The sequence below is a fragment of the Eriocheir sinensis genome, chromosome 9, assembly GCF_024679095.1.
Source record: "Eriocheir sinensis breed Jianghai 21 chromosome 9, ASM2467909v1, whole genome shotgun sequence".
In the NCBI taxonomy this organism is placed as follows: Eukaryota; Metazoa; Arthropoda; class Malacostraca; order Decapoda; family Varunidae; genus Eriocheir; species Eriocheir sinensis.
This window is the reverse complement of record NC_066517.1, coordinates 18162594-18180575: the sequence shown is the minus strand read 5'-3', so window position 1 is coordinate 18180575 and position 17982 is coordinate 18162594. Positions and strand designations below refer to the sequence as shown.

The 17982-nt window shown below is 45.4% G+C and overlaps 1 protein-coding gene across 8 annotated transcripts in view; it reads right to left on the bottom strand.

Moving 5' to 3' along the window:
• The window catches only part of LOC126996064 (methyl farnesoate epoxidase-like), a 90331-nt gene that overhangs the window by 33970 nt on the left and 38379 nt on the right, over positions 1 to 17982 (bottom strand). For 2 of the 8 annotated variants that reach the window (XR_007750891.1, XM_050856124.1), the window contains exons 1-5: positions 8105 to 8265; positions 5043 to 5199; positions 4411 to 4644; positions 3691 to 3857; positions 3063 to 3188 (exon numbers count right to left, since the gene is read on the bottom strand). Coding sequence is in view for 7 of the 8 variants with exons in the window: in XM_050856124.1 (XP_050712081.1) it covers positions 3063 to 3188; positions 3691 to 3857; positions 4411 to 4644; positions 5043 to 5121 (606 nt within the window). In the remaining variant the exon portion in view is untranslated. Of the gene's footprint in view, positions 1 to 3062; positions 3189 to 3690; positions 3858 to 4410; positions 4645 to 5042; positions 5200 to 8104; positions 8266 to 17982 lie in introns of those variants that run through there. The other 6 variants (XM_050856126.1, XM_050856125.1, XM_050856128.1 and 3 more) reach the window with 4 other exon arrangements.

Genomic DNA, 17982 nt, shown 5'->3' with positions numbered 1-17982 from the left:
TATATATATATATATATATATATATATATATATATATATATATATATATATATATATATATATATATATATATATATATATATATATATATATATATATATATATATATATATATATATATATATATATATATATATATATATATATATATATATATATATATATATATATATATATATATATATATATAAGAACATAAGAACATAAGAACGCATGAGTCTACATGAGGCCGGTAGGCCTGTACGAGGCAGCTCCTTTGACCCTAAGCTTCCGTGTATTTAACCCCACCTAATATCGCTGTCCATGAATTTATCTAGTCAATTTTTGAATGTGACAATTGTATTGGCACTCACCACATGACTGCTAAGCCTATTCCACTCATCCACCACCCTGTTAGTAAACCAATTTTTGCCTATGTCCCTGTTGAATCTGAATTCATCCAGTTTAAACCCGTTACTTCGTGTCCTACCCGGTTCTCTTAGCAACAAAACATATATATGCATATATATGTATATGCATATATATATGCATATATATATATATATATATATATATATATAGAGATATATATATATATAGATATATATATATATATATATATATATATATATATATATATATATATATATATATATATATATATATATATATATATATATATATATATTAGCATTGCGAAATATCCGGTAGGAAATTGTCCGGTAGGCAAAGTGTCCGTAGGCAAAGTGTCCGGTAGGCAAAGTGTCCGGTAGGCAAAGTGTCCGTAGGCAAAGTGTCCGGTAGGCAAAGTGTCCGTAGGCAAAGTGTCCGTAGGCAAAGTGTCCGGTAGGCAAAGTGTCTGTAGGCAAAGTGTCCGTAGGCAAAGTGTCCGGTAGGCAAAGTGTCCTGTAGGCAAAGTGTTCTGTAGGCAAAGTGTCCGTAGGCAAAGTGTCCGTAGGCAAAGTGTCCGGTAGGCAAAGTGTCCGTAGGCAAAGTGTCCGGTAGGCAAAGTGTCCGGTAGGCAAAGTGTCCGGTAGGCAAAGTGTCCGGTAGGCAAAGTTGCCGTAGGCAAAGTGTCCGGTAGGCAAAGTGTCCGTAGGCAAAGTGTCCGTAGGCAAAGTGTCCGGTAGGCAAAGTGTCCGGTAGGCAAAGTGTCCGGAAGGCAAAGTGTCCGGTAGCAAAGTGTCCGTAGGCAAAGTGTCCAGTAGGCAAAGTGTCCGGTGAGGCAAAGTGTCCGTAGGCAAAGTGTCCAGGCAAAGTGTCCGTGAGCAAATTGTCCGGTAGGCAAAGTGTCCGTAGGCAAAGTGTCCGGTAGGCAAAGTGTCCGTAGGCAAAGTGTCCGGTAGGCAAAGTGTCCGGTAGGCAAAGTGTCCGTAGGCAAAGTGTCCGGTAGGCAAAGTGTCCGTAGGCAAAGTGTCCGGTAGGCAAAGTGTCCGTAGGCAAAGTGTCCGGTAGGCAAAGTGTCCGTAGGCAAAGTGTCCGGTAGGCAAAGTGTCCGTAGGCAAAGTGTCCGGTAGGCAAAGTGTCCAGTGAGCAAAGTGTCCGGTAGGCAAAGTGTCCGTAGGCAAAGTGTCCGGTAGGCAAAGTGTCCGGTAGGCAAAGTGTCCGTAGGCAAAGTGTCCGGTAGGCAAAGTGTCCGGTAGGCAAAGTGTCCGTAGGCAAAGTGTCCGTAGGCAAAGTGTCAGTAGGCAAAGTGTCCCGTAGGCAAAGTGTCCGGTAGGCAAAGTGTCCGTAGGCAAAGTGTCCTGTAGGCAAAGTGTCCGGTAGGCAAAGTGTCCGTAGGCAAAGTGTCCGGTAGGCAAAGTGTCCTGTAGGCAAAGTGTCCGGTAGGCAAAGTGTCCGTAGGCAAAGTGTCCGGTAGGCAAAGTGTCCGTAGGCAAAGTGTCCTGTAGGCAAAGTGTTCGGTAGGCAAAGTGTCCGGTAGGCAAAGTGTCCTGTAGGCAAAGTGTCCGGTATTTAAAGTGTCCGGTAGGCAAAGTGTCCGTAGGCAAAGTGTCCGTAGGCAAAGTGTCCGTAGGCAAAGTGTCCGGTAGGCAAAGTGTTCTGTAGGCAAAGTGTCCGGTAGGCAAAGTGTCCGGTAGGCAAAGTGTCCTGTAGGCAAAGTGTCCGGTAGGCAAAGTGTCCGGTAGGCAAAGTGTCCGTAGGCAAAGTGTCCGGTAGGCAAAATGTCCTGTAGGCAAAGTGTCCGGTAGGCAAAGTGTCCGGTAGGCAAAGTGTCCGTAGGCAAAGTGTCCGGTAGGCAAAGTGTCCGGTAGGCAAAGTGTCCGTAGGCAAAGTGTCCGTAGGCTCATTGTCCGGTAAACACATTGTCCGTAGGCAAAGTGTCCGTAGGCTCATTGTCCGGTAAGCACATTGTCCGTAGGCAAAGTGTCCGTAGGCTCACTGTCCGGTAAACACATTGTCCGTAGGCAAAGATGGCGCCACTATAAACACTCGCCTGCGCCAGAACGGGCTGGGCCGACCATCAGGCCCCACCTGGAAGAAGCCTTGGGCCGACCATCAGGCCCCACCGGGAAGATGCCTACCGGCGCAATAGGCAACAACGTAAAAAAAAAAAAAAAAAAAAAAGTGTCCGTAGGCTCATTGTCCGGTAAACACATTGTCGGTTGGCAAAGTGTCCGTAGGCTCACTGTCCGGTAAACACATTGTCCGTAGGCAAAGTGTCCGTAGGCTCATTGTCCGGTAAACACATTGTCCGTAGGCAAAGTGTCTGTAGGCAAAATGTCCGGCCACGGTGAAACCAGATTGGCGAAATGGTTGTGGCGTTGCCTCCCGCGGGTCCTCTCCTCCCTTCCGCTCTGCCACACAGCCCCAACACCCATCTCTTCCTCTCATATGTTACTTATAGCTAACTTATAAGGGAAAAATATTGGTGTTGGGGATGTGTGGCAGAGCAGAGGAAAAGGAAGGACTCACGGGAGCCAACGCCCAAACGACCTTGCCAATCTGGTACAAACACTCCAGGCCAAGCATTCATCTCAGCTCAAGGATCGCTGACACTTTCAACGGCTGCACCTCACATCGCTTGAGAGGGAAGTCACACTCCTGCCTCCTTGATGAATGCAACGTGTCTTTCTACTTACCTCGCCGGCGCGGAAGACCTTGTTGAGCACGAGTACGAGGTCCATCAGCCGGGGGTCATCGCGACTGAACCTCTTCCCGCCCATCACGGCCCAGAGGATGTTGATGCTTGACACGCCCAGCATCCCCTGCGGCAGCGGCTCACGTCAGACACGGACCGAACGAACGCGTATTTCCCTTCTCTGTACGGGTATGTGGCACCCACTCCTGAACAGGTTTGTAAGGCACTAATGTATATATTAGTGCCTTACAAGTTAGGTTCGGTTAGTTTAAGTTTTGTTGGAGACATTTGCGATAATTTGGAATGGGAATCACAATGAGAGGATTTTCCAGAACGCCTCGTGGTTAGTTTCGAAGCGAGAGCCGATCGTTTTCACTCAGGGACCACATACCCGTAGAGAGATTGTGAATATGCGACCCGAACATGTATTGACACTGAGCATGACCGGTTACGTACACCTCCACCGCCTCAGACGCGTCCCAGAACGGTCCCAATAAGATTTTGTGTACGACTCATTATTTCGAGATGTAAGCATGCAATTTTTGTTGATGAAATATATGTAGTGAACGAAAGTGATATCTCTGTCTATGTCAATCTATTTATCCATCTATCTGTCTATCGGCACCTACAAGAAGGGTGATGCTGCCCTTCGTCTCCCTGATCTCCTGTATCACTGCCCGGACCTCCTCGTGGACTATCTCTTCGTGGGACCTCTTCGCGAAGCCCAAATTTCGGAACTGGTGCAGTGTGAAGCGTCGCTGCTCCTTCCAAAACTCTCCCTCCACGAACATCACACCTGAGTGAGGGAGGAAGGGAGAGAAGCAGAGAAAAAAATTTAAAGGAGATGAGACTCGACTTTTTATACCTGATGTGCAAATAACGTGTTTCAAGTTCATGTTCTTAAACGTATCGGGCTCCTTTTACGACTGTTTTCCAAAGCCACAAAGATTAATCGGGATTTCATGGGTGTTTTTCCTGTTCAGGATGCAGAGGTCGGATAAAGCTATCACCAGCATCAACTCCCATGCTGCAACTTCTACAAGAGGCTTTTCAAAGAGGCGAACATAGGCGCCGATACGTTTGAGAATACGAATGATTCGCCCATACCATCAAACACTTCGAAGCTTTAGTACATACATCAATATAAAGAGGCACTTGCAGAAGTTGTAGGGGTTTCCATGGGTGACTTCATGACCTGGCGGTAGTTTTGGAAAAACTCTACGCCGTGAACGGGAAAAACGCTCATGGTTCTCTGCGGACTCAAAAACAGCCACAACAAGAGCCCGAAGCGTTTGATAATACGAAAATTTGACCCGTTTATCCCTCGCGCAGCACTTCAACGTAACTACCGTAAGTGCCATTGTAGGCTCCAGTGGTGAAAACAGACTCCGGCCTCCCGTTCAGGTCCTCGTTCATGAGCGCCTCCTTCACCGCCTCCCAGCCGTTCACCACCACAGCGGGTTGGTTACCGAAGAACAGCCCCACCACCGGCCCGTACGTGGAGGAGAGGCGCCACAGCTTCTTGTGCGGGAGGTTTGCGTCCATGAAGGGAATGTAGCCCATCAACGGCAGCCGCGGGGGACCTGGGCGGACGAGGGAGTGGGTGAGGGAGGGACAGCAGAGGCGCCACATCGTCCTGCGTATACCTATTTTTGAGCCAAAATCTGTCTCCTGCACCCCAATGACGAGATTATAAACTTCATTCATCTCTTTCTAATCTTCAACATCAGTTCCTTTCCCACCACCACTACTACCGAAAGTATTTCTTTCATTTATATTTGAGAACAACACAAAAAATACAGCAATAATACACTTGTTTTGAAAGTTGTATACGCACGTGAACGTAAAATACTCACCTGGATGAGAGAGAGAGAGAAAAAAGATGAAAGAGAACGAGAGAGAGAGAGAGCATACCTGTCCTTACTTGACCTTACCTCTCTCCCCGGTCGTCCCAACACCCTGGCACTAACCCTCCCCTCACCTGGCGGGTATCCACGGGGCTTCCGGGTGCCCAGGTACAGCAGGAGGAGCACCAGGCCCGCCGCCACCAGCCACATCATCGTGCGTGCGGCGTCTGTCTGAAGGAGGCGTGGAAGAAGGCGTACAAGGTGGTGCGGTAAGCAGAGGTGGGCCCGGTACTGAAAAATTAGTAGTGCGGTTGCAGTAGTGCGTTATTTTTTTCCGGAGTGGTGCGGTTGCGGTAGTGCGGTCCCATGTTTTTTTTTTTTTCCAGTGCGGTACTGCGGTAACGGTAGTCACTAGTCAATATAAAAAAAATACTTCAGTGCCTGTCCTGGCTATCCACTGACTAACTAATAGCTTGTGAGATACAAAAAAAGAAAATAAAGGAGGACTGGAGGAGGGAAAGAGAGAGGTAAGGTTCCTCTTCGTACTATACCCTTAGTTAAAAATGAAAAAAGGGGAAGAAGGGGGGACAAGGGAGTATAGAGGACGGGAAGGGTAGGTGGGGGAGGGAAGGGAATCCAACTTTCCGAGGGAGGAGGGAGGGGACAGGGAAGGGGGAGGAGATCAGCGTCATGTGAGAGAGGACCAGACCACAAGACCACAGTATCAAGATCACATCAGGAAGTGCCGATCCAAAGGCAAGACTTCCGCAATCTACCTGAACCTGAACCTGAGGAAGTGGGGGGTGGGAAGGAAGGAATGGAAGGAAGGAAGGAAGGGTGGTGCGACAGCTCAACATTAGCCAGGGAGGAATGGTAGGGAGGATATGGGGGAGTGAAGTGGAAAGGGAGGAGGAGAGTAAGGGGAGGAGTAATATTCTCCGGCGTTTGAGCGAAAACGAAAGATTACTAATATGGAAAGTCATGACGGGAACAGTGAAACATTATTCAAACTGTCCAACATATTAAGACAAAACATACCGTGGGAAAGCTCTATACCCTGGGGTCTCAGGCCTCAGCGAAGAAACCACGTGGAAATTTCAACGAGGAGATAATTATGATAATAATAATAATAATAATAATAATAATAATAATAATAATAATAATAATAATAATAATAATAATAATAATAATAATAATAATAATAATAATAATAATAAATATAATAATAAAAATAATAATGATAAATTATTATTATTATTATTATTATTATTATTATTATTATTATCATTATCAAACAATATTGATCTTGGCCATGAGTAGTTCAATGAGTCCAGTGATTGTGTGTCTAGGCATGCTGCGCCGTGAACGTGAACAACCACTCGTGAGAACTTGACTTATCTCCGATCGCGAGCGTCTGAGAATACGAGCCACAATCTGTTACTTGTTGACCCAAAGAGAAGACTTAAGAGGTGTATGATAATAGTAGTAATAGTAGTAGTAGTAGTAGTAGTAGTAGTAGTAGTAGTAGTAGTAGTAGTAGTAGTAGTAGTCAAGTAGTAGTAGTAGGCTAGTAGTAGTAGTAGTAGTAAAACATATGAAAATGTCATTTAAGGAAAGATTTAAAACGTTATCTAGGCGAACTGAAGTGTCCCATCACGCTTACCTTTGCTTTTTTGATAACGTTATTGAGAGAGAGAGAGAGAGAGAGAGAGAGAGAGAGAGAGAGAGAGATTGCCGATCCTATGCTGTTCCTCCTTCTTGTCCTCTCTAATAGCCCCCTCCTCCTCCTAAATCCTCCTCCTCCTCCTCCTCCTCCTCCTCCTCCTCCTCCTTCTCCTTCTCCTCCTGCTCTTCCCCTCCTACAGACACTTCACCGAATAAGGACGCAGTTAAACTTTTAAATTCATGCATCAAGAAAAGATCAGTAGTCATTGTTGTTTGTTTATGTAAGCAACATCCACGTGATGCACTCTCTCTCTCTCTCTCTCTCTCTCTCTCTCTCTCTCTCTCTCTCTCTCTCTCTCTCTCTCTCTCTCAAGTGAATTAATTAAGAAGTTCGATTTTATGCGTGTTCATGTCTTTGTAACGTCGTTGTTGTTGTTGTTGTTGTTGTTGTTTCAATATCGTCGCAGATATCTTTTACTATCACCGTAAGACAAATAACAACAAAGTCTCCGTGTCCTGATAACAAAATAGAGTAAACACTTGCATTTTATTGTGTTATATTCACCTAATGTTCTATAAATCTTGTAGCCTCATCGTAAGAATAACAAAAGTCTGCATTCCCTAAAAAGAAACTACTAACTAAAACAAAATATACAAACGAGTCCGCTACACGTCTATACATATCTTTTCTTTGGTTGTATCGCAGTTATTATTTTTTTATTCATTGCTCTAAGAGTAATATAGCAAGGAAGGGAAGGGAGAGAAGAAAAAACAGGAACAAGAGCAAGAAGAACAAGAACAAGAAAACAAGAACAAGAAAAAGAACAAGAACAACAAGAAGAACAAGAACAAGAACGAGGGCAAAAACAAGAACGAGGGCAAAAACAAGAACAAGACTAAGAGGGGAGGCGGTGGCCGAGTGGTCAGGGTGCGGGCGTGGTGGGCCCGTGGAAAAGATATATATATATATATATATATATATATATATATATATATATATATATATATATATATATATATATATATATATATATATATATATATATAAACGTGTAGTGTACTCGTTTGTATATTTTGTTTTAGTTGACAGTTTCTTTTAGCTATAACGTTAGTGCCTAGTTATTTAGTTATTTTTTTAGTTATTAAGGAATGCAGACTTTTGTTATTCATAGGATGATACTGCAAGATTTATAGAGGTTCTTGTCCCACCGAAACACGACGATTTTTCAAACCGTCGCCGAGCGGCGTAAGATGACCCACGTGCTGCCCAGACCTTCAATCAACCCTAATTTCAGCAACGTCGTTCAAGCGGAGCACCGGGGGCAGCATGGGCCAAGGAAGAGTCAAATATCACAGCAGCCACTATAAATAAAATTCGCCTGCGCTACTAACGGGATGGGGCTGCCCAAGAGGCCCCTCAAGACAACCTGCCGGTGCTTAAGGCAACACTTAAAAAAAAAAAAAATGAAAAAGGAAACTATGCCTACATAAACCAATGAAACCCTCAGTCCTTTCCCTCGTAAGTGCTTACCCTCCTGAAGCAGACACTGAAGGAAAGAATAGGGGGCGAGGTGGTCCTTCCCCAATAATTAGCGATGACTGAGTGGCGAGAGATGAGGGGCAGAATAGGAGCGGGCGACTCGGGGGTATGAGAAGTAATACTAGTTGCAGCAGTAGTGGTAGGAGGAGGAGGAGGAGGAGGGATGAGAGAGGGGCATAGATAGTCTTGGGGGGAGGAGGAGTGAGGGAGAGCAAAGGCAGTGGGGGAAGGAGCGAGGGGAGAGGTGGAGGAGGATATGGGGAAGAGTTAAATAACCTACGTTCCCTCCTTCCCTTTCCTCCACCTCCTCCTCCTCCTCCTCTCACTGTATATCCATCGTTACCTTCCCATTCCTCCTTCTCCTCCTCCTCCTTCACCGCATCTATCATTAACCTCAATATGCTCTCCCCTTCTTCTTCTACACCCCTTATACCTTCTTGAATTTTAAACTCTCTTTCTTATACTTGCATCCCGCTTAGGTCATCATCCTACCTAGGCCACGTCGACACACAAATCTAGACCTTCTCAAGTTCACCTGCAAGCTACTCGTAACACCTTTGACTCATCCCGCGCCTCACCTTTGCTCTCCCTTCGTATCGCTCTATCATCACCCTCTCTCCCGTTCGTCACCATGACATAGTATTACTAGGTTTGTTTGCTTTTGGTCTCCTTACGCCCTTCCTGATTACATCTTTGCCTTCTTATCGAGTTGTCATGCAGGCACTGAAGACGTAGAAGAATGTTGCGGTATACCGTCTTTCCTTCCCCCCATTCCCTCATTCTCCCATTTCTTTTCTTCTTCTCTCTCTTTTATCATTTCTCAAGGTTCTGTTTACCTCACGGCTCGTTTCCATTCTTCCTCCCTCATTCTCCCTTTTTTGTCATTGTTTTCCTTTCTTTCTCTCTCCTTTTTACTATTCCTCAAGTCTATGTTTATTCCACTACTCTTTACCATCCTTTTCCTGCATTCTTCCTTTTCTTGTTCTTTGTTATCATCTATCTCCTTCTTTTACTGTTCCTCATGTTTTTGTTTTTTTCTGCTCATCTCATCAGTCGCCAATTAACATTCTTTCTCTCCGCTTTCCTTTATTCTCCCTTTCCTTCTCCTTTGCTACATTCTTCTTTATCTCTCTTTTACTGTTCCTCAATCGTCTGTTTATCTCACGACTTTCCTCCCTTTTTTTTTTCTCTCTCCTCTCATATCAGCAGTTCTCTCTCTCTCTCTCTCTCTCTCTCTCTCTCTCTCTCTCTCTCTCTCTCTCTCTCTCTCTCTCTCTCTCTCTCTCTCTCTCTCTCTCTCTCTCTCTCTCGTCGAAGACGGAACTATTGCTATCCTGGTGCTGGGATCGACGACATAACTGCTGCTCTTGAGGAGATCTCCCCCCAGGCTACTAATGATTCACTGTTTGTTATTCACACAGGTACGAACGACATCACCACGACCCGGTCTGAGGAACTCCTGGAGAAGTACCGTAGGCTCATCCAGCAGTATAAAACTAAATCCCCTAACATTTTGATTTCAGGAGTTCTACCACGGACTTGGGCGGGCGACTTTTCAGTAAGGCCGTCAGCCTAAACAACCGCTTACAGACTCTTTGCAGGGAGCTTGACGTGGAGTTCCTCAACACATGGGACAATTTCTATGGACAAAATGAGCTCTTTCACAGGGACGGATTGCACCTTTCTCCCATCGGGGCAGCCAGACTCGGAAGGCTCCTCAACGAAGCAGTGCGTGTCATCCGAACAAAAAACGAGTCACGGCCACGTCCCTCCACCCCACCCGTGTAAATAGACGCCGTGCATCGCAACAAACCCGTAACCGTGATCCAGCAAGTACCACCACCTCTATTACTAAGCCTCTAGATAACTTAAAAATCCTTAGTTTCAATGCGCGTAGCCTAAGAAACAAATTTGATGAACTGAGATGTCTTGCTTTAACAGAAAATTTTGACATAATTGCTATAACCGAAACATTTATCGACACCACAAATATTGATTTAAGTTCCGAATACAACATAGATGGCTACAGACTCTTCAACAAAGATCGTGTAAACCGTAGAGGCGGTGGCGTCGCCCTTTATGTCAAAGCTATTTGCAACCACTGACAAAACACCGGGAAACAGTAACGTTGAACATTTGTGCGTGCGAGTAAACATTGCAAAAGTCAACTTAAATATATCTGTCACCTACAGACCTCCCGGGCAATCACTCGATGACGACCTTGAAATGTACAGAGTCTTAAGGCAGTCACTTAATAACAGCGACTCACTGATATTAGGAGACTTTAACCTCCCCCATATCGACTGGGCGACACTGTCAGGTACAGAAGGCGAGTCACATAGAATGATCGAATTTCTAGAAGAAAATTATCTGAGCCAAATGGTTTCTGAGCCAACTCGACAAAATAATATACTCGACCTTGTTATAACGACCCAAGATAACCTAATCAGTAGTGTCACGGTAGGAGAACACCTCGGTTCTTGCGATCATAAATTAGTGCGCGTCGACATTAAAGCTCAATCATCAGTGACTGAAAATAAAGTAAAGGTGCCCAATTTCAAAAGAGCTAACTTCGCAGAAATCCGACAAAAACTAACAGAATTCCAACAATCAGATGACGGAAACCTAGAGTAAGCCTGGCGAAGACGAAAAAATCACTTACTCACTCAGCCGAACTCATTTGTCCCCTGTTGCGAGAAGCGAATTAACACTAATAAAAACCGTGGTTTAATAGCGAAATTAAACAATCAGTCAATGAGAGAAAATTGTTTTACAGGTTAAAGAAAGAACAAAGCACGCCCGAAAACATTAGACTTTATAATGATGCCAGGCGACGAGTAAAAAGACTAGTAGGTCAGGCAAAGCGTAGATACGAAGAAAATATTGCAGCCAACTGTAAAAATAATCAGAAATCTTTCTTCAGTTACATAAACAGCAGAAAGGCGATCAAAAGTGGTATTGGACCTTTAACAAACAGCGACGGTGCACTAGTGACTGACAGCCAACACATTGCAAACCTCTTAAACAATTACTTTTCCTCGGTGTTTAATACTAACAGTCTTCCTCACGCTACCACCAACACCAGTACTATTGTAAATCTCGAGCATGCATTGCCTAATTTTGAAATAACAACCGATGAAGTCCTTAAAGCTCTCCATTCACTTAAAACAAATAAAAGTCCTGGACCTGACAAAGTATATCCAACTCTGCTGAAAGAAACAAAGAGCGAAATACTCTCCTCCCTCACAACCGTATTCAATATGTCCTTGCGACAAGGCATCGTCCCTTCAGATTGGAAAAAGGCTAACGTGACACCGATTTTCAAGAAAGGAGACAAAAAAGTACCAGGTAATTACAGGCCCATTAGTCTAACTTCGGTTGTAGGTAAGCTACTTGAGGGCATAATTAGAGACAAAATTGTGAATTACCTTGAAAGCCACTCATTGATTGGGGACTCACAACATGGCTTCCGAAACAAAAGATCCTGCCTATCAAACCTATTAACCTTTTATAACGACCTCTTCACTGTTTATGACGTAACCAAATCACTGGACGTAGTCTATCTTGAATTCAGAAAGCGTTTGATAAAGTCCCGCATCATAAATTACTTTACAAATTAAAGCAAATAGGTATTGACGGTCAAGTAAACCAATGGATCGCGAATTGGTTGAGCAACAGACAACAAAGAGTAGTGATTGACGGATTTAACTCAGAGTGGGCGCCTGTCACTAGTGGCGTCCCTCAGGGCTCAGTCCTTGGCCCAGTGCTCTTCATTATTTACATCAACGACGTGGATGTTGGACTCAATAACCGCATTAGTAAATTTGCAGACGACACAAAGATTGGCAACTCGGTTCTCATTGACGAAGACAGGCAAAGCCTCCAAGAGGATTTGCACAAAATTTCAGCTTGGTCGGATAGATGGGAGATGCCCTTTAACGTAGACAAGTGCCAGGTCCTTCAAGTTGGAACGAGGAATAAGAAGTTCGAATACGAAATGCGCGGCGTTAAACTCAAAAGCGTTCAATGCGTCAAAGACTTGGGGGTCAAAATCGCGTCAAACCTCAAATTCTCACAGCAATGCATCGATGCAGCAAATAAAGCGAACAGAATGTTGGGCTTCATTAAAAGAAACTTTGTATTCAAGAATAAAGATGTAATACTCCCGCTCTACAACAGTTTAGTCTTGGAATATGCGGTACAGTTTTGGTCTCCCCACCATGCAAAGGATATTGCTAAATTAGAAGGTGTTCAGCGTCGGGCAACGAAAATGATCCCTTCCTTGCGCAACAAATCCTACGAAGAAAGGCTTTCTACCCTTAACATGTTCTCTCTTGAAACGTCGCCTCCGAGGAAAACTGATCGAATGTTTTAAAATACTTAATGGTTTCACGAATGTAGACAGATCAACATTGTTTATGATCGATGACACTTTGCGCACGAGGAACAATGGCGTAAAACTCAGATGTAGACAAGTAAATTCAGACTGCACCAAATTTTTCTTCACCAACGTTGTAGTGCGAGAATGGAATAAGCTTCCACCGTCAGTGGTCCAGTGTAACACGATTGACTCCTTCAAAAATAAGCTCGACCGTCACTTCCTTCAACTTAATATCAACTAGAGTAGAAATGCAACGTTTTGGAGTCTTCTGATTAATGTAAAATCACTTAGGTTTAAGGACAGACCACCAAGTCTGGACCATGGGGTCTGTGTGGTCTGATTTTCTATGTAAATCTATGTAAATCTCTCTCTCTCTCTCTCTCTCTCTCTCTCTCTCTCTCTCTCTCTCTCTCTCTCTCTCTCTCTCTCTCTCTCTCTCTTCTTATCCTCATTTTGTCTCCTGCTTTTCTTCCGCATTTCTCAGTCATCTCCCATCTCCTTCTTTTCCTCCTTCCCTTCGTCCTTTCTTGTTCCTATTCCCTATTCCGTAAGTCCCTATTCCTTGTGTCCCTATTCCTCCTTCTTTCTTTTTCCTTGCCCAGAGACAGGATGACCCCAAAATTGAAGGCTTTCAGAATTTTTGGGGTCTTCGTGTCCAAGCAAGTGTTTATTGGCTATCGGTGATATTCTATACACATCGGCGCCCGAGCACACATAATTGACTAGACTTTCGTTGGAGTTTTGAGCATTTCTAGGGGTAGTTTAATGGCCTTGGTTGTGGTAGTTTGATTCTTCTGTATCATGAGCCTAAAGAAACATATTTGACAAGGCTTTCGTAGGAGTTGTGAGCATTTCCAAGGGTAGTTTTATGACCCTGGGTTGTGGTAGTTTGACCCTTCTACAGTACCTTGAACCTAAAGAAACACATATTTGACAAGGCTTTCGTAGGAGCTGTGGGCATTTCCAAGGGTAGTTTTATGACCCTGGGTTGTGGTAGTTTGACCCTTCTACAGTACCTTGAACCTAAAGAAACACATATTTGACAAGGCTTTCGTAGGAGTTGTGGTCATTTCCAGGGGGAGTTCTATGACCCTTATGGTAGATTGACCCTTCTTTTGTACCATGAACCCAAAGAAACACATATTTGACAAGGCTTTCGTAGGAGTTGTGGTAATTTCCAAGGGTAGTTTTATGACCCTGGTGGTAGATTGACCCTTCTTCTGTACCATGAACCCAAAGAAACACATATTTGACAAGGCTTTCGTAGGAGTTGTGGTAATTTCCATGGGGAGTTCTATGACCCTGGTGGTAGACTGACCCTTCTTCTGTACCATGAACCTAAAAAAACACTTATTAGAGCCCGATTGATCTCCTCTTTTCTTTTGGAAATAGTTGATGTGAGGGGAGGAAGGTTCTAACCGACCTATGTTACTTCCTTGGTGTTTGTTAATGTGCATTGCAAGACCAGTGAATGGGTCACTGATAAACAGAATAATATAATTATAAGAAGAATTTACTGTGACATTTATTACAATTATAATGATGTACAATTTTTTTTTATAGCCTAGGCCGGCCTGGTGAAACTTACAGTATAAATGACTCAATCAGAGGACCTATGGTCGCTGAACACAGGGCACGAGGGAAAACCCGGCATATTAACATTCCAAGACTGACTTGGGGAATTGCAAACTAAACTTATTTCCCTTGGAGAGCCTATGGCTGCCCACAAGAGTGCCAAGAAAGTGATTACATATTAAATATATATTGGGGTAAAAGGGTGTTTTGCGGAGTATGTGTGTGTGTGTGTGTGTGTGTGTGTGTGTGTGTGTGTGTGTGTGTGTGCGGACGGGACAGTCACGTTGCAGGGTAAGCACGGGCCTGGAGATTGAAGATGAGGGCTTTTAGACCCTTTTTTTCTTGTATCTAACCTTTATATTTTATTTCATTTGCATTAACTTGTATCAAAATTCTTTTATCACTCATTAATTACTCCATAAATGATCTCACCATCTCGTATTCCTGGTACCGTGATCCGGCTTAAGTTGTTATCGGAGACTTGAGTTCGGGGATAAACAAGGGAAAAAGAAAATATACATTTATTTAAAATTAAATGAAAGTAATTGCCTTACGCAATATTCTATGCTCAGACGATCATAACACTGGCATATTCAGCAATAGATGCAACATATGACAAACGACATGTCTTAAACATAATACTACAATATGTGCTCAATTGTTGCCAATAATAATAACACTCGTCGTTCCACAAGCAGTGGTTTGTATCTCTCTGCTTACATCACAATCATTATGTACTCTCCTCACAAATTCTAATAACACATTCCTATAGTATAATCTACTACAAGTCACGGAAGCACCAAATTATACCACACCTAGTGGTTTTACCTTTGCTTTACATCGCAATAAAATAATCACAATCCTGTCCCACTCATAATCCTACTTCACATCTCCTACATTATAATCTCCAGGACAATACAGTCGGTTTCCCTTAGATTCTCGAATTTCTACTCACGATTAAGATCACAACAGCCATTCTCGGCTGAGTGAGTAGCAAGGTCTGCTTGAGGCGAGAACCAAGCTCGGTCTGCTCATACCACTGATTTCTAGGTCACATTTTTCTTTGCTTGAGGCGGACTTTTTTTTTTTTTTTTTTTTTTTTTTTTTTACGTTGTTGCCTATTGCGCCGGTAGGCATCTTCCCGGTGGGGCATGATGGTCGGCCCAAGGCTTCTTCCAGGTGGGGCCTGATGGGATCGGCCCAGCCCGTTCTGGCGCAGGCGAGTGTTTATAGTGGCGCCATCTTGCATTGGCTCATGCTGCCCCCCGGAACTCGTTCTTGATTCGCTTGGACGGCTTCCTCTAGAGTCCGGGTTGATGGGTGGTCTTCAGGACAGCATGTGGGTAGTTTTAAGCCACTCGGCGGTGACTGAAAAATCCGAGTGGTAGCGTGAGGATTCGAACCCGCGTCGTCCATCACGCGGCGAATGTGGGTCCAGTACGCTACCAGTTTGGCCACCGCCTACCCAAACATCTTCATCCTTGACACGCCTTAATTTTCTACATAACCAGTGGCCAAAACTTCCTGTCACACCCATTGGCTCCCTCATTATGTTGTATTGTCTTACTTCTGCTATTCGTGATTCACTCCTAAGACACTCCCACATTGACTTTTCTTTCAAGTTATTGGATTATAACATGTCGCCACGAATGACGTCACAGGTTCAGAGTCTTTTTGAATGGTTGTTCACACGTTCTGACCACGCCTACTGGTTGTATCTGTTTTCTGTATCTGAGTCTGGGTATCTGTTTTCCTTCACCCTCGTTGTTTCCCCTTTTTGTTATCGTTTGTCCTATGAGATGTTTACACTGTTGTATATGTCACCCTACTTGTTAGTTTGTCCTGTCAGATGTTTACTCTGTACTGTTATGGCTACTCCTCTTATTTGTTCGTTTTCTGGGTCCCGACAGGGCGACGAGTGAGGGGTAGGGTAATTATTCGTCCCTAAACATTAAAACAGTATAGCAAGCAGGGGGGAATAATGGACAGGGGGAGGGTTGAAAAGCACTGGGAAGGGGTTGAGAGGCACTGGGGAGGGGTTGAAATGCTTACCTGTTGGGCGAAGGAGCGGGGGTGTGAGTCACCAGGACGAGCTGTTGTTTTTGTTGTTAAAGATTTACCCCTAGTATCACTAGGGTAACGGGCCCTTGTCCGTAGGCGGCCTGTTAAGAGAGTAAAAATGCTCTCTCCCTGCGCGGGGGAGCACCGGCTTAGCCTAATGGCGGCCCGTAGCAGGGTGCCGACAGATCGACTATCGACGAACGAAATCAAGCCGACCGAGTCGGTCCGTCGACGAAGAGCTGGTCTAGTCTGGTCTGTAAGATTTACCCGTGAAAAGGGGACAGGGCCTTCGCAAAAATGCGGCCCTGTAAGGGAGTACGAGCGATGAAACTCGGGGCGGGTGTGGGGACGCCTCCGCCGCCGCCACAGCCACGGGTATCAGCCGGCGAGCAGCGACGGAGACACGGACCCCCGAGCAAGCGCCCAGTAGCAACCCGTAGCAGGACACGGGCGAGCAACCGAGCAGTCAACTTAACCGCAGCGGGGCAACCTAAAACAAGGATGACCAAGCAGGTCTACCTCACCGCTGCGGAAGGGCGGAACAGACGAAGAGGGGGGGGAGGGGGGGAAGATTGCTCCCTTCTGCACGAGGGAGCACGGGCCTTTGCCAAAGGCGGCCCGTAGCAGGGAACCGACAGACCGACTCTATCGGCTATCGAAATCTAGCTGACCAAGTCGGTCCGTCGGTGAGGACTGGCGTGTCTCTGAACAGACGAAGAGCTTGGCTTGTCTTGTCGTAAAGATTTTCCCCCTCAATTGGAGGACAGGGCCTTTGGCCAAAAGGCGGCCCTGTAAGAGGGAGCGAGCGATGCAAAGCTCGTTATGGGTGTGGGGATACCTCCGCCGCCGCCACAGACACGAGTAGCAGCCGTCGAGCAGCGACGGAGGCACGGGCCCCCGGGCAGGCGCCCAGAAGCAGCCCGTAGTAGCAGGAGCCGGGCGAGCAACCAGGCAGTCTACTACCGGCGGAAGGGCCGGTCAAGTTGCTCGCCCGATGAGGGCTGGCGTTCCATTGAAACGAAGAGCCGGGGGGGGGGGGGGGAGATTTTTACCTCCTGCACGAGGGAGCACGGGCATTTGCAAAAGGCGGCCCGACAGACCGACTATCGGCGATCGAAATCTAGCCGACTAAGTCGGTCTGTCGACGAGAACTGGCGTGTCTCTGAGACGAAGAGTCACGCCTAATGTTTATATAGGGGCGTGAGAGCGAAAGTTAGTGGGCGGGGCGAGGGGTTGTGAGGTGCTGTGTGTGTTCTGCCACCAAGAGGGGGCAGGGGCCGTGTGTCCTTCCCCTTCGTTTTGACTAATACAGGTAGGTGTCGAAACAAACAAAGCGGCAAAAAGCTACAGGTTAACTACTCTTATGGGAATGTAAATTTTACAAAGAGGTGAATGCCAAGCGGCCAGACGGCGCGCGCCGCCAGGGAGTGGGAGGAAGGAAGGGTAGGGAGCCGACGCGAAGCCTCTAGTCTGGGGGGAAATCACGTGTCTGGCGAGGAGAGGGGGGAACGGAGATGAGAGGGCTGACGCTGACTCGGCAGCTTTGGCGGGAAATCGCTCGTCTGGCGGCGGACCACGTGGTAGCGGGCAGAGATTAGGGGTGCCCTAGGGGAGGGTATGGGCCTCAACGTGGGAAGACGGTGGAAAAACTCAGGCAGTAGCGGTTTCCGGCGAGCACTTACAATTACTTGACCATACTTTTTGACTTTTACACATTTTCCCGTCCTTACTAAAATCTGGCATTACAATAGCAAGGGAATGAAGGGAGAGAAGAAGAAAAGAAAAAAGAACAAGAACAAGAAAAAGAACAACAAGTACAAGAACGAGGGCAAAAACAAGAACAATGAAAAAA